The 15,484-nt window shown below is 43.7% G+C and overlaps 1 protein-coding gene across 1 annotated transcript in view; it reads right to left on the reverse strand.

The window, feature by feature from the left end:
• LOC119166954 (nuclear RNA export factor 1-like) overlaps positions 1–11,568 on the reverse strand; it is a 42,001-nt gene extending 30,433 nt beyond the window's left edge. Inside the window, exons 1-7 of the mRNA XM_037418349.2 lie at positions 11,362–11,568; positions 10,202–10,369; positions 8,141–8,240; positions 6,352–6,416; positions 4,828–4,895; positions 4,486–4,569; positions 3,945–4,049 (exon numbers count right to left, since the gene is read on the reverse strand). Coding sequence (XP_037274246.2) covers positions 3,945–4,049; positions 4,486–4,569; positions 4,828–4,895; positions 6,352–6,416; positions 8,141–8,240; positions 10,202–10,369; positions 11,362–11,398 — 627 coding nt within the window. The 5' untranslated portion in view covers positions 11,399–11,568. The remainder of the gene's footprint in view (positions 1–3,944; positions 4,050–4,485; positions 4,570–4,827; positions 4,896–6,351; positions 6,417–8,140; positions 8,241–10,201; positions 10,370–11,361) is intronic.
• Positions 11,569–15,484: the final 3,916 nt, after the last annotated feature.

Here is a 15,484-nt window from a genome sequence, read left to right on the forward strand (position 1 = left end):
CCCCCGTACCTCATATTTAAATGGAAGACGCTCCCGTAAGGAGTCATTTTTTAGAGTGGTGTGATCGTGCGGGCCAGCGAGAAAAATGGGTGCGCGTTACAATCAAGGGCGCGGTAGAATCGAGTAAATACGGTACTCGGTTGATAAAACAGTAAACGTACGTTATGATTTCACAAGACTGGAAAACAATTCCAAATCACCCGAACTATTAACAAAACAACAAGCGTCTGCTACTCAATGTATTTTCATTTTCTTCACGAATACTTAAATGCGGTATCTTTTTCACAAGTGTAAAGGCTGCAACTTTCACCATTCACGACTTCATTCACAACGTGAACGCAGCTCAAGACCACCATTAAGCTGCAGTCATCAACAGTGCCATTGTGGTAGGTCTATGGCAACCACGCCTTTCTGAAAGCCTGTGGTCATTTCAGTAGTTCGCTACTGCGGTTTTAGCTCCTCTGCTTCACACATTTGCTGTGCTCTACGCTTGAGCCGCTCCGAAGAACGCCCAGAGTTAGCCGGGTCGTGGCCAAATATGACCGAATAAAGGAAAATTTAATGCCATCAAACAATACATAGGCTTTCAGAAACCAGAGAAAATGTCTGAATTATCTGCATTTTCTAAATCAAAGGTTGAGTAAAGGGCTTTTACTGTATGAAAATTGTTTTTCGGTTTCTTACGGCTTGCAAGTTGGTCACATCCTTAAGGGGAGATGCTACTCGAAAAACGATTTTCTTTAATAAGAGTCTGAATTTAACACAAATTGGCATGCTAATAGAGTTTTTTCTCCTCTTTTCAAATATGTCATTTATTTTCATGTAGATTGCTTGGTTTTCTTTCTGCAGGTCAGATACTGCAAAATTATGGCCATTGTTATGCAACAATTCTGACCTATAAAAATTTCAGATAAAGCATGCAGATATAGCTGACTATGATCCTTTGGAACTGTAAAGTACAAAAAACTATATAAATTTTGTGTGTAAAAAGGTGAAATACAATAATAAAATAGAAAAATTTACTATGGCTCTAGTTGCCAAGGGCTTTCAATGTTATGTAATTTTTGAAAAACATAATCAAGCAGCACTGACAATCTGAATAGATACTTGCACTCTATGGGCCTTCATCATGCTATGTGCAAAATTTCATAGAGGTATGACAATTCTAAGTATACGAACTAGCGTGCATAAGAAGCACAGATCAAACAAAACTGCAAAAGGAGAAAAGCGCATTTGAAAGTTTGAAACTTTTTTTTTTATCACAGAGTTGTTAGAAATGCATAATCTTTGGCCATAATGTTCAACAGAACTTTGAAAAGCACTGCAAGTTACTAGAACTGTCCTGCAGCATAGGTTGTGCCCTCACGGTCCTTGCGAGCACTCTCTTCTAGCCGTGCCCTTTTCACTCCACGACGACGGTGGGCCCTTGCTTCTGCTGTCAGATGCTCGGACATTCTCTTGATGCGCCTCGCATCGCGGGAATCACTGAAAGTAACTAGATCTCTAGATGGCAGTATGTTGAGCTCTTCCAGGATGTGCTCGAAAGTAGCACATCCTGGAAGAGCCCTTGTTGAACCACAGGATTGCCATAGCTGCGGCAGTCTCGACAACCGTTCGGGAGACAAACTTAGTCTTGGGGCAAAGTAGCCAAATTTTGCTGTTCAGGGATTCCGACGCGTTCTGGGTTTTCCCTTTGATGCATCGAGCAAGGAGCTTCTCAGCCGTTAGCCGCTTATAAATGGGCCAAAAAGGCCAATCCCTGTGCTTTTGTCAGGAGAGGTGTGTGGCGTGGTGCAGGTTCACCAAGTGCTTCAGCGCGTTGATGTTTGCACCACGACTCTGTTCCTGCAGGGCAAAACTTGTGGCTGCCAGCATTGTCAGTAGAGCATGAGTGGAAGTACGAAGCCCATACTGCAGTGTACATATCCCGTACACTCCCCCTGTTGCTTGTTATGGCAATCTGATAGTATGTTTGGAGCTTCTCAATGGCTGGCTCTTTCATTTTCTGCCCTCGTGGTAATGGCACATGCAGCTTCCGTAGCGCGGTGCCAAGTCTCTTGGGCACATGATTAGTGCAGTCTTCTTTTTCTATATTGACAACACCATAGACTTTTGACTCTGCAACTGCACTATATGCTTTGCTGTCACCGTCACTCAAGAATGTCATGAAATGCAGTGGGGTGTCATAAGTCAATGTTCTCTGCCAAATGTGCATTGCAGCCTCCGTTTCCATGACATGGGAGGAACAGTCTGCATTTTTTTCACAGACTGGGCCATGGAATGCCTGCCACACTTCCTCGTCTGGGCCCATATCCTAGTGCCTACTGCATGTCAGGCAGTAATTTGATATGACACCGAAGCCTAAGCAGAGGCCAGTATCTAAGGAGATAACTGCGCCAATCCCGTTGTGGCTTTTGTGGCCCCTCTTCTGCCAAGTGCCGTCGAACATAACAGCCACATCAGTTTCGCCTGCTACTTCTTTCGTCAACTCTCTGGATCGGCGCAAGTTTTCACTCACAGCTGCCATGGCAGCGGTGTGCACCTTCTTTGCTATCGAAAAAAATCCTCGGTGGTGCATTGGCTTTGGGAGTCCAAATATGGAGCAAAATCTTGACAATTGCTCATGCCCAATGCCGACAGCGCGTGCAGCCACCACCGCCTTCACATTTACAGCGAAACTATCTCGGGAGCTTCCACTGTCGTACTGTTGGCTCACTCGGCTGCTGCCGTCCGCCGTAACACGCAGTGACGTATAGGAGCATGAAAGAACAGTCGCTGAGCATTCGCTGTTTTCGCAATGAAGTTCGAGGAGCGACGAAAGTCCCTTGCGCTTTTCTGCCGGCTCCCGAACGGCAAGTTTTTGAATACCGCAAGCAGGGCATACCGCACCTGCCACAAGTGCCGTCAGCAAGAGGGTGTCGCACAAAACTGTCGTTGCACAAACCTCATCGCGCTGTCTTTCGTCTTTTTGAAGAAGCCGAGCTTCTTTTCCGAAGCACTGACGAAAGAAAGCGCAGCGTCAATCCCTTCATCGCAGCCACTGCCGCTCGCGCACTCGTTGATGCCGCCGTCAGGCCTAGCACACGTAGGCGCGTTCTCGTTCGTCGCAGTCGTTCGGGACGCTTTACGCCGCCTTCCCTTGAACTTGTGCTTCGTTCGAGACTTCTGCGGTCTCACGTTGCACTTTTTCGGGCTTGTCATCGCGGAAATATGCGTAGACGCGCAGAAAAGCAGACGGACCAAATGCCGATGGCCGCCACCAACACAGCTGACAATGACTCGGTAGCCAATGGCGATGCGGCTTAGGGTGCCGCGCGTTTCAAACCGCTCAAAAACCACGTGATAAAAAGGCCTCGTTTTTTTTTTGCCCACGTACGAAACTGGCGGTCGTCGGAGCTGTAAGAAGAAGGCCGGACGCAACTTTCCCTACCGATCGCGATGGCGGGCGGCACTGCGACGGGGAGCAGCGCGCAGTCAAAGATGGCCAATATCGGCGCAAATTCACGAAATTTTGAGCCACTGCGATGCCTTCATACACATTTTTTTGCATTTTGCAGTTCGAATTTAGTTTTGAAATTTTCACAGATGAAAGAAGGTTTGAAGATTACAATGCAATAAAAATCAGAAATACGAGAAATTTCGCTAAAAACGCGATTTTTCGACTCGCATCTCTCCTTAAGAGTTCCTCCTCTACGTTTTCGCAGCGACATTTCTAAGCACTTTTGGAGCATTTGTTAACGAAAATAACAGACCAGAACAGCATGTTTGGCACTATTGGAGCAGCACTTCAACCACTGATAAGCACATCACTGTTGGAACAATCGCATCTTCCCAGATGACTATTTGCCATACAAATATGCAAAAAAAGAATAAAGAGAGAACTGCCCACAAGGCAAAACCGTGGAGCTCTTTTTTCATAAACAGAGAGTGAAATGGAAGCTGACCTTGAAGCCGGAGGGTGTGTCGATGACTCTGTTGAGGTTTCGCACGGCCGTAGCTGTTGCAACATCGGCAATGTAGAAGACTGCGTTATGGCCATCAAACTGGAACTGTGTAAACAGAGGAAACCGAAAGAAAAGCCGGCAACGAAACAGATAAATCAAGGCAGGAACTTCCCAACGAAGATCTGTCAGACGAAACACAACAAGCATCACAAGAAATTCCATTTGGCCAACACACAGCCACATCATCTGACATCCAACACTCATTCGTAGCCATCCATATATCATAGCCATCAAATAGTCATCATTGGGTATAATTAACCAGCGCGCATAGTACGCAAGTAAACGCGGTAAACCAAGCGTTCTGTAATGGGTAAAGGCATACATTATTTTCAGACCGTATTTTGCATACCCCGACAATTGTTCCACGAATGTCTTGCCAAAGTAGACATTATAAAGAAACCTCGAGTCTCTTTAGAAGTGCACGCGATGATTAAGAGCAGCCCAAAGGTCCACAACATTAATATGTAAAATGTTAACTCACGTTGTAAGGAATGAGCGGGACGCTGATCCTCGCCTTGATCTCTCTGTAGATGAAGTCCTTGCCGAACTTCTTGCCTTGTGGAATCTGCAAAACAAAAAAATAGCAAATAAACTGAGTATCACCTTTTGTTCTATGGGGGCGCCCGATTTTTATAACACCTACACGGAAATTTTTTTTACTAAAGTCATACTACTGAAGCCCAGTAATGGGTACGTCGCACGCTGAAAAATACTTTAGCACTCTCAGAACTTTCTGCCGCAATCACGGAACTTCAGAAATTTCTACTCACAAGGAAAGAAGGAGTTTACGCTTGAACACTGCATTCCGGCTTAATGAACTTACCACGACTTTGTACCACGTTCCTTCGCCGCTCTTGTTCTGTAGGTGGGGTGGAACGTAAACATCTCGGCCTGCAAATGCAAACAAATTAGTGAACAAATGCACAAACTTCTAGGCATGTTGAAGCGAAGCAAAACGTAGGATGAAAAGTGCCAAGGCAATGCACAGAGAGCATTTTGTACTTTTTAAGGGGGCAGACTGCTCTTTGGGACCAAAAAGTGACAAAAATATTCATTTTTTAAAATTGACATATTTGGTTTTTGCAAGTATTTTTCTATCTCTCTGCAAATTTTCACGCACCAAGAAGTAGTAATTTTTTTGTAATGTCATTTTAACTTTCCAGATTCATGGTGCTGTTAACATGCAGAACCTGCAAAAAAAATGGGGAACCGACTTTGAGGCTTCTTTATAATTTGCCAGCCCCTTTGTCTAAAGCTCTACTACAAATTTATGAGCGCCTTCGTGAGGATTGCTAAACATGCGCACCATGATCGTTGCTTTTTGAAGAAACTGTGTGTTTTCAGTTTTTTCCATTTTTCTCAAAAAAGTAAATTTGTGACTATTCAATTTTGAGGCCTCAATATCTCTGCAGCTAGGGCAGGTACAGCAATATTTCTATTTGCAGTGGAAACCTGTATGTGTGTAGAATGCAAGTATGGGAGCAAAATTTAGAGCACATGCCTGTTTAATTAATTACTAATCAAAATTGTAACACAATTCCAACTGCTTTTGAAAATGTATAGTTCATTTTGCTGCAAAATAACCAATAAAGGTCTAAAAACAAAAACCTCTTCCATACTTTCACTCTATAGTCGTTAGTCTATGTTGGCATATCCTAAATATCACTTTTAATTAAGCACTTTTTTTTCTATGGTGGCCTTAAACAATAGGGAGTGAACTTAAGTTATCTCAGCAACAAAGTGAGTTACAGGAAAACTAATTACATATTTGAAATCAGCAGAAAAAACTGTATAACCCTGTGCAGTTTTATCAAGATCACTGAAGAAATAAAAAAAAATGTCTAAGACCAGTCTGCCCCCTTAAGTGAACTGAATCAATGATGAAATAAAAGGAAGCAGAAGAGGATGGAAAAAGCTTGTTTCATAAATAATAGCTCTGATAATTTCCCTGACCTTTTCACTTTTTGTTTTTGCATATATTTTGTCTCCTCTGGTTCACCTGCTACTTAAAAATAACACTTCATTATAAAGACAATGAGAAACACCCCTGATTATTTTAATTGCTCTACACAAACTTTACTTGATACTTTATGTAAGTTCTGATTGATTTGTGGGGTTTAACGACCCCAAACCACCATATGATTATGAGAGACGCAGTAGTGGAGGGCTCCGGAAATTTCGACCACCTGGGGTTCTGTAACGTGCACTCAAATCCGAGTACACGGGCCTACAACATTTACACCTCTATTGTTTATGTAGGTTCTGCTACAGAGAGCTAAAAAAGTAAACATGTCAAAGCAGAAGCTACATCACGAAGCAAACAAACCACAAATAAAGGACAACTCACCTCCTCTCCGGTCTGGCATGCCCCTCCTTTTCCTGTTGCGGTTGTAGGAGTTGTTGTACGGCTTGCTGGGGGTTGGAAAAAAAAAAAAGAACAAAGATTTTATTTTGTCAGTCCTGTGTGCATTACCACACGAGATTAGAAACAATCACCTAGGTTACAAAGTGAGAGCATTTTCTGCTTGCTCAAAAAACACAGACAAAATGTATTAAAAAAAAAAAGAAAAGCTAAGTACCACGGAATTGAAGGCGACTCCTGCTAACACCATAAGTATATACGATTGCCAGAGAGACCTACTTAGTACGAGTTTTTAAGACATTCTGTCTACGATATAAATACAACTTGCATTTCTTAATTAGAAAGAAATTCGCCAGTGCAAGCAGTAATGGTAGCAGAGCAGATTTGAAGATTAGGGCTGAACTTTGTCAGCACTCCCTCTCAGGTTCTGTTAATAAGACTCGTCCTTCCTATGATTGTAAGTTTCCGCGCAGAGCAATTGTGGGTTTCAAAACTGTTTTGTCTGTTTTTTCGCATTTCGTGAGTGTGTGTGTATGTATATATATATATATTATAATATAGAACAGAGACAGTCAAAACTGTTATCCGAGACCAGGTAGGAGCGTAGGCCTAGCTAGCAAAATCAGCGACAGTCCGGACCGAGCGTCTTGTGCTTAGCACTGACAGTGTGTGTGCCGAGATTTGCATGACCCACTACATTCATCATTACATATTTCCCCCTCGCTGAAGATGGTGCCAAGTAAGTGTTCTAACGTGTCGTGAGGACAAGTGGTTCGTGATATGGTTTGAGGCGATTCACATGTACGATTTCGCGGCCTCGGCGACGCAGGTCCACAGTGGCCGTGAGGGGTTCGATGAGGTAGTTAACAGCGGAAGTTTGTTCTATGACGCGATAAGGTCCATGGTACCTGCTGACAAACTTTGTAGAGGTACCAGGCGCAGCACTGGGGGGCACCCACAGCCAAACAAGAGAGTTGGGCGAAAATTGGTAGTTGGACCGTCCATCGTCGTGACGAAATTTCTGTAGGCCTTGTTCTTGTGTTGCAAGGGTGCGAGCTAATTGCCGACATTCTTCCGCATACCGCGCGGCTTCGGAAACTGGTGTGCCTTCGGATGAGTCGGGTCGGTAGGGGAGAATGGTGTCAATTGGAGATGATGGTTCTCGACCATAAAGTAAAAAGAATAGAGAAAAGCCTGTCGTCGCTTGAGGTGACGTGTTGCAAGCGTACGTTACGTAAGGAAGGATAAGATCCCAGTTGGTGTGGTCGGAGGCGACATACATAGAAAGCATGTCGCCAAGAGTACGGTTGAAGCGCTCGGTCAAGCCATTTGTTTGTGGGCGATATGCGGTAGTACAGCGGTGAATTACATGGCATTCTGCAAGAAGTTCTCGAATAACATCCACGAGAAAGACGCGGCCTCGGTCGCTCAATATATATATATATATATATATGTACGCTCTTCAAAATAAAATCTTCTTGGAAGTTAGCACTCCTCTTTGTCCCTTTCCTTGTCCTGTGTCTCAGTTCTTATGTGCTATGTTAATATTATTAGTTATGTATTACCAACACACCGAACTACATACCCTAGTCAGTTTTCTGAGGTTTGCTCGAGTCTACACTATAAAGGAGTCTAACGCTATAACTACACTATCTAAATCTAAGCATTTATGTGCAATCTGTGGTTATGTTTCGGTTGGCCTCGACAGACCCGGTAATGGATAGACGAGGGGCGGCTGGCATTAACAGAGGGTGTCCAGTCAGTTCATACTTACAAGCGGTTGCGCATGTGGTCAGGTAGGTTTCCCCCTTGCATTTCTATGTCCCCGTCTTCTTCCGCAAATCTGGCCCGGTTGCCTCCACCGCCTCGACGGCCTGAACGGAGGACGAAAAACAAAGTTACCTGCAGAAACTCCACGTGTGAAATTGCAAATGCTGTGTTGCAATAAAGCACCAGAGATCGCTATATCTAAAAAAAAAAAAAAAAAAAATGTCAACTGTACCCACAGCTATTTCTGTACTGATTCACGCATAGATAATGATAAACGGGAAGGAATGTTTGACACAGCGACACTCAGCATGCTTAAAATGAACTAGCAGTGGACAATATAAATATAGTTCTGATCATTAAAGCATATCAGCAATGGATTCCCAATCTTCCATCATCCCACCGTTTTCACTTTTTAACACTAAAAACTGTGGCCTTGCCTTTCACAAAAATGTCATATTAGTAATTATCTGCATTGTAGTAACTACGATTAGACAAACCACTCCTTTTAGCACATTTCTCACATGGAATTCACCGCCATCCATCTTAAAATGAATGTCAATAGACTCAATATAGAAGAATTAAGAACGTTTCTTATCTAGCATTATATAAAATTCCAGAACATTTCTTTTCCATAGCCCTTAGAGCAAACTTTCATTCTTTTTCTTTTCTATTATGCAACCCCCCTGTCTGCAACTGTTCAATGCATCATGTGTTTTCATGTTTTTGCATTATATAGATAAACCTGGATCAGTTAACATAAAATGCAAACTTCAATTTTCTTCCATTCGTGTTGATGATTTATTAGCCGCGTTTTTTTAATTGTTAACTATGAGCCGAGATCGCCGCTAAAGCTTCCGACTCCTGCGCCTCCTCCTGATACGCAACAACTTGCCTCCACCGTAATAAAACTTATTCTGATTGCGCAAACGACGTGGCTGTAGGCAGCGTGAACTGGCCGCCACTTCGCTCCGAAATTTTCGATCGTACCAAGCGCGGACGTTGTAGCGTTATTTCGCGCGTGCGAAAGTTGTCATGGCAACATTCTCTCGCACCTGCACGTCGATTTGAACGCGCTGGAACTGTGAAAAACGACAAAAGGAGTTCCGTGCTCTAGTACCTGCGCATTTGAGAAAAGTATGATTAGTTTGGGTGCCTGGACATAAAGGTTTGTTTCTAAATGAAATAGCCGATTCCTTAGCTAAGTCGTCAATCAGCGAACCAATTCTACCGCTCTGTCCATCATCCACTTATGTGACTGCTGCTCGATTTTGCAGATGTACGCTTATGCAAGTCTTTAAAGGTTCAGCACTAACAAACTGTACAGAATATTGCCATTTATTATATCCCTGGCGAAGAGACTTTTGCCGCACTCGAAAACAAGAAGTAGCTATCACAAGGCTGCGTTGCCGGGTACCAAATCTAAATTTCTATAAACACAGGTCTGCTCAGGCACCTTCGCCACTGTGTGCATTCTGTGATGAACTGAAAACAATAGACCATTTCTTTTAGACCTGCAGACGGTTTAACACATTACGAAAAACCCTATTAGAAATACCTTTACGTGGTATTAGTATGGACTTATCTCTGCCAGTCATTTTGTCTTTTGGAGCTTCCATTTCTGGTTTCTCTAATGCTACAGTATGTGCGGCCGTCCGGGATTATATTGATGAAACTAATAGGTTGATTAATTAAATCAACCTAACAGGTCCACATAATTATATACATATAAAATCAGCTTATTGCTCTATTTTAAGAATAAATTCGTTTATGTATAATAGGTTGATTAATTAAATCAACCTAACAGGTCCACATAATTATATACATATAAAATCAGCTTATTGCTCTATTTTAAGAATAAATTCGTTTATGTATATAGTTGTATGCATTACATTAATGCACCACACTTTCCTAGGCTATCGGTAATCTTTCTGTTAAACCTCCATCATTCCAGATCTGAACAGTAAATTTTGAAACCACTCGATTCTTGGCCCACAGTTAGTGGCGCATACCCCACAGTGGGTATGCGCCACTAACAATAGAACAACAACAGCAAAAAGACGCTTACCGTAGCCGGGTTGTCCACCTGACGGGCCACCACCGAACTTTTGGCGGTTGTAGCGCTTTAGAATGGGCGCACCGAAGCCACCCCTGTTGCCCATGCGTCCCCCACCCCGGTGGCCGCCACCCCCGCGTCCACGATTGCCGCCACGATCTCCGGCGCGATCATCGTGGCCTGCAAAAAAAAAAAAAAGGGGGGGGGGGGACGCTCAACTTGGTCAAATTCAGCACGCACAAAGACAGACATACCTGCCAACGCATACGCCTTGAAAATTACAACAAAACTGGTTGTCGATTTTCCCGTAATACATTTCGAGCAATGCAAAGGTGTCATAATAACGGCAACGTCCGCAAACAGATATGATTACGGAGGTAGCAGGGGGGGGGGGGGGGGGGGAGGGGGTCCGGCAATTTTGACCATCTGGTGTTCTCCAACGTGCACCTGAATCGAAGTACACGTGCCTCTTAACATTTTCGACTCCCCCGAAATGCGGCCGGCAATCAATCCCGCCACATTTCAGTCAGCAGTCGACTACCATATGCACAAGCCCACCGTTGCGGGTAGATGCAATCAACACAACACGGCTTCGTGGTAACATGCTGTGAGGTGCAACTTAGTGTGGCAGCTTGGGCTAGTTGCTATGGCATGACGATAGTTATAGCGCGAGAACAAAACGACGACACAAAGACGAGAAGGACACGAAAGACACGAGCGCTTGTGTCTTTCGTGTCCTTCTTGTCTTAGTGTCGTCGTTTTGTTCTCGCGCCACAACTATCGTCACGTAAGGTGCAGCCAGAAACGGATCTAGATTCCACCAACAGTAGTTGAAAACGTTCGCCACTGCTTGAAGGCAATCGGAGCATCAGAATAAATCACCGTGGCAGAAACATTTGCACAGAATATCGCATTCGCGGGCTTTTTGATGTGCGAAACGAGGCATAATGCAGCACCATCAGCAGGGCTTCCTCGTGGATGTAGCGCTTCCTCGAAATGAAGCAGGTCATCGGTTCTCACGCAGGTCGTGTGGGAAGATTCAAACGCTAGATTGCAACGCGAACATCGCACACACAAGATGCTGACGCTCGGGGCGAAGTGCGAACGAAGCCGTTCGCCGAAGAAAAAAAAAATTCTCTTCAATAGAGATTTAGGCCTAACGCCAATATTACCGTAGAAGCCTTGACTGCGCGGTCCTCTCGACGACATGCCGAAGTAACGGTGAGAATAAAAAGCACTGCTGAATTCACCGCGGTGATCACAACGATCGTGGAACGAAAAAAATAAAGAGGAAGAGGCACGATGTTTACACGATGACCACAAGCACGCGCACACACCAGCACAGCCACCACCGTCAACTGCGTTTGCTCGACTGGCACTGGTTGGATTCCGCATCGGATTCAACCACAGAAGCACAATACCTAGTACCTAGCCAAGCCAACAACCAAGCCAAAAACATAGCCGCCTATACTTTTGTTGCCTGCCGAATGAACTCAAAACGCCCGTCATCTATAGCGGCGCCACCTACGTAGGGTTGAAGGTTTTTGTACTTGGCTTTCAAGATTAGCAACATTGACGTTTTTTTTAGTTTCAGAGGTTATGCTTTGTATTGAAGATGTTGCCTGCCGAATGAGCGCGAAACGCCCATTATCTGTGGTGGCGTCACTTACGTAAAATTAATTATAATGATTTATAACTTTGCTCACGTCTTTTTAAAATTTTTGACGTTATATTTGTTGCATATAAGCTCCAAAAACGTAAGAAATTATTTGAAGACAACCCTACTTTAGGGGCGCCATTAGTGCAGTTCCGACGACGACCACTTCTCAAGTGGCCACCGATAATCCGCCAGGCAAGAGAAATCTAGGAGGCTGTGCCAAAAAACACTGATGTCAGTTCGACGTCATTTTTGGCCCGGGAAGGCTTCAAACTGTTTTTAGGCTTTCTGTATCGCTTTTGTTGCATCTAGCAGAAATAACAATAGCCTCCAAGATGTGCAAACTCTACTCAAATGGTGCTGTTTCTACAAACGTTAGGCGCTGTCGATATAGCACTTATTTGAATACCAACTAAAGTTATAGGGCGTATATGAATTATAATTACGACATAATTTTCAAGGAAGCTTTTCTTGTACGGTGTTTGAGGTTTGGTTTTTGAAAAAAGTAATAATACATTATTAGCTTACTATTGTGTTCGCCGGTCCATAAGCGAAAATTGCGTCCGCTCGTACTTTTATTGAAGCTTTCAGTGAGTGCGCCACTTACCTTGGCGCGCTGTTTGAACTATCGTGGAACTACGCTAACATCAAAATAAGTCCCCAACTTCTTTCCTTCCACCATGGTCACCAAGAAGGGGGAAGAAGGAGGAAAGCGGTTGTAGTGTTTTACAGCGAAGCTGGTTAAGCTGTTTTTATATGTGTGCCTTATCACAACTCATAAACGGGCATGTGCCACCGAAATTGGATAAATCTCGCCGCTAGCCCTGGTCCACTAGGAGAGAAGGCAACAGCTATAGTTAGCCCAACACTAACTAGGGAACGGGAGAGGCGAATGCGGCTGCGAGAAAAATCCGAAGCGATAGAAGGCCCTCGCAAACGACGAAGTGCCAGTAGATCTATGAGAAGTATGAACGCTATGGTTTCAGCGTGATTTTCTGTCTCTGGAGTTTTGGACAACTCTGTCGCGTTTATTACTGTGGTTCGTTAAATTAGTCGAGAGTTCGACGGAATGCCGTCTGGTCAGGTAAAGGCATTGTTGAATAAAACAGGTCACTGACCAATGTCAAACAAAACAATGACGTTTCGGGACCCGTACGGATCCCTTGTTCACAATCTATTGTGAACAAGGGATCCGTACGGGTCCCGAAACGTCATTGTTTTGTTTGACATTGGTGACAACGCAGAAACAACCTAGCTGGACAAGCCCACAGTGACGACACGCTAAAGCGCTGCCATCTTGGACTGCTATTGCTGTGGTTTGGCATTCGTGTAAAATAAACTGTGCTAAAGGGTGAACTTACGTGGACGAAAACACTCGGACTGGTACATTCAACGTTTGATGACCAGGATCATTTTATATTAGGACATAAAAAGCAAAACCGAGACGAGACAATTCATTATCGGTCCAGGCTAGCGGCGTTCATAAATTGAAATTAAAATCGTACCTAGCTAAGGCCTAGAAACAACCAAACTACTTCTCAGAATTATCCAGTTTCGACGTGTTCAAGGGTTGCGGGGCTATGTGCAAGCTTCGCCATTTTTTGTTTTCGTTCTTTACTTTTTTTTACGAGGAACTAACTTTTCTTCTTTCCATTCAATCAGGCCGCTTCGCGGGCCAGTCGGACGGGCCAGAATTACTAGCTACGTGCGCACCTCGCAGGTTCTCAGTAAAGTTTTCCACCCGCTCATTTGATGATGCCGAAACTCCTAATTCGTAAGCAGCGACACACGAGTGTATTCATCGACATAGTGCGTATATTGAAGGCTAGCCACTTCTCGTATATACACGAAGAATTCGAGATTGCGTCATTGCCCAATGGCAGCAATGTGTTTGTAGACACCTTATTTTTTGATTTCTTGATTCGTTCACTGTTTTCGACTTGCATCCTTTCCTTAGAACACAGCCGCTGTTCACTAAACGTCGATCATAGCCATAACGTTGTAATAATTCAATGCCACACCTGAACTTGTCACGAACCATTAATTGTTCGAAACTCACAGAAGTAGAATCACCTTCCCGACTCATTAACGAACCCATTTTGTTGCCCTGCTATTCTATTATGATTGTATTTTTACTTAGCCACTGCTCTCTGTAATACCTTGGTCTAGAGCGTATACAATAAAATAAAAATGTGTTTCCTGAAGTGAATGACACTAAGTATTCAGCTGGTTCGGAAATACTCTTGCTGCCGTCGCGCCGTGGATAACTTGTCCATCACTCGGTGATTTAAAAAAAAAGCATTTATTGCATTGACCAGGTCAATTATAAACCCTGTAAGCATGCACACGAGATAGAAGCAAATTACTTCAATAAAAAAAAAAGCTTTTGAAATGGATTCTGTATAACCCACATGAGGCAAAATGATATGGGGCCGTGTATTCAGATTTAGGCCCGAAGCCTTCCTGTATACGGCGTCTCTCATAATCATATTGGGAATGGCAATAGTGGAAATAACAGAAAAAGAAAAATTCACAAGCCGCGCATGAATTCCATGTCTTCTGCACTTCGTGTTTTTTGCGCAAATGCTGATGCACCATACAGTACGAACTCGTCGTTTTGGGAAGTAAAACAGCGATTTCATAATTATGCGTCTCCGTAATCATATCAGGCCTGCGACACTGAGCTACAGAGGCCCATAATTTATTTTTCCCGACCCATTTTTTTTACTGCACGACAGAAAACTAAACCTTCGTATAGGGTATGTAATTTCAAAAGCGCGTGGTTATTTTACAAGCAGTAATTTTCGATTTGAAAGGCTGATGTACTCGCAGAATTAGGCGTGCGTTTCAAGGCGACATAACTTGGGGGATAGATTTGTGCAGACACATACGCATCGTCTACGAAATATCGACAGATAATGTAGCCCGGAACAGATCTGAAAATAATTTGAAAGTTCGCGTTGGCTGCCACGATCTTTCCAGCGCTCGTAGCAAGCCGACCTCTTCCACGAAAAAGGAGGGCAGACTTGCAAGGGGGTACAATGGCTGATGTCCTTGCCTCGGAAGCGCATTTGTGGAGGGGTCACGCATAATTCCAACGCCTCAGAGGGGGTAACAGCAGCACCCAGGAAGCCTTCATTGAAATGAGGTGTCAACGCGGGGCTCATGTGCACGCGGCTATGTGCGCCCATATAGCCAGCTGTCGCTTCTATTCGTATTCCTAGCAAACAAACAAACAAAAAATTCGGCAGATCCGCAGAAATCTTGGGAATCGACATTATTATACGAAGCATGCGGAAGAGAGGTGACCGCGCTGCATTTTTTTTTTATTGCACCACGTCATGAAACGATGCTAAATATATGTATAAACGTTGCATGAGCTGCACCCAATAAGGAACACACACCAGATGGCTCTAGAAGGGAAGTGTTTAATTGTGTCGGCGTCTTTCTTTTTTTTCCGCCACGAATATGAATATATGAAATTTTTAGGAGCATTATTAACAAACCTTCACTTCTTTTTTCTTGTTAAAATACCACTAACATTGTCATTAGGGTCATTAACCCAAACAATCGCCATCACTGCACTGGAATCTAATATGGCTCGCTTTGGTTGGTTAGTTGGTTAGTAACAACTGTAT

The sequence above is a fragment of the Rhipicephalus microplus genome, chromosome 6 (genome assembly GCF_043290135.1).
Source record: "Rhipicephalus microplus isolate Deutch F79 chromosome 6, USDA_Rmic, whole genome shotgun sequence".
Classification (NCBI taxonomy): domain Eukaryota; kingdom Metazoa; phylum Arthropoda; class Arachnida; order Ixodida; family Ixodidae; genus Rhipicephalus; species Rhipicephalus microplus.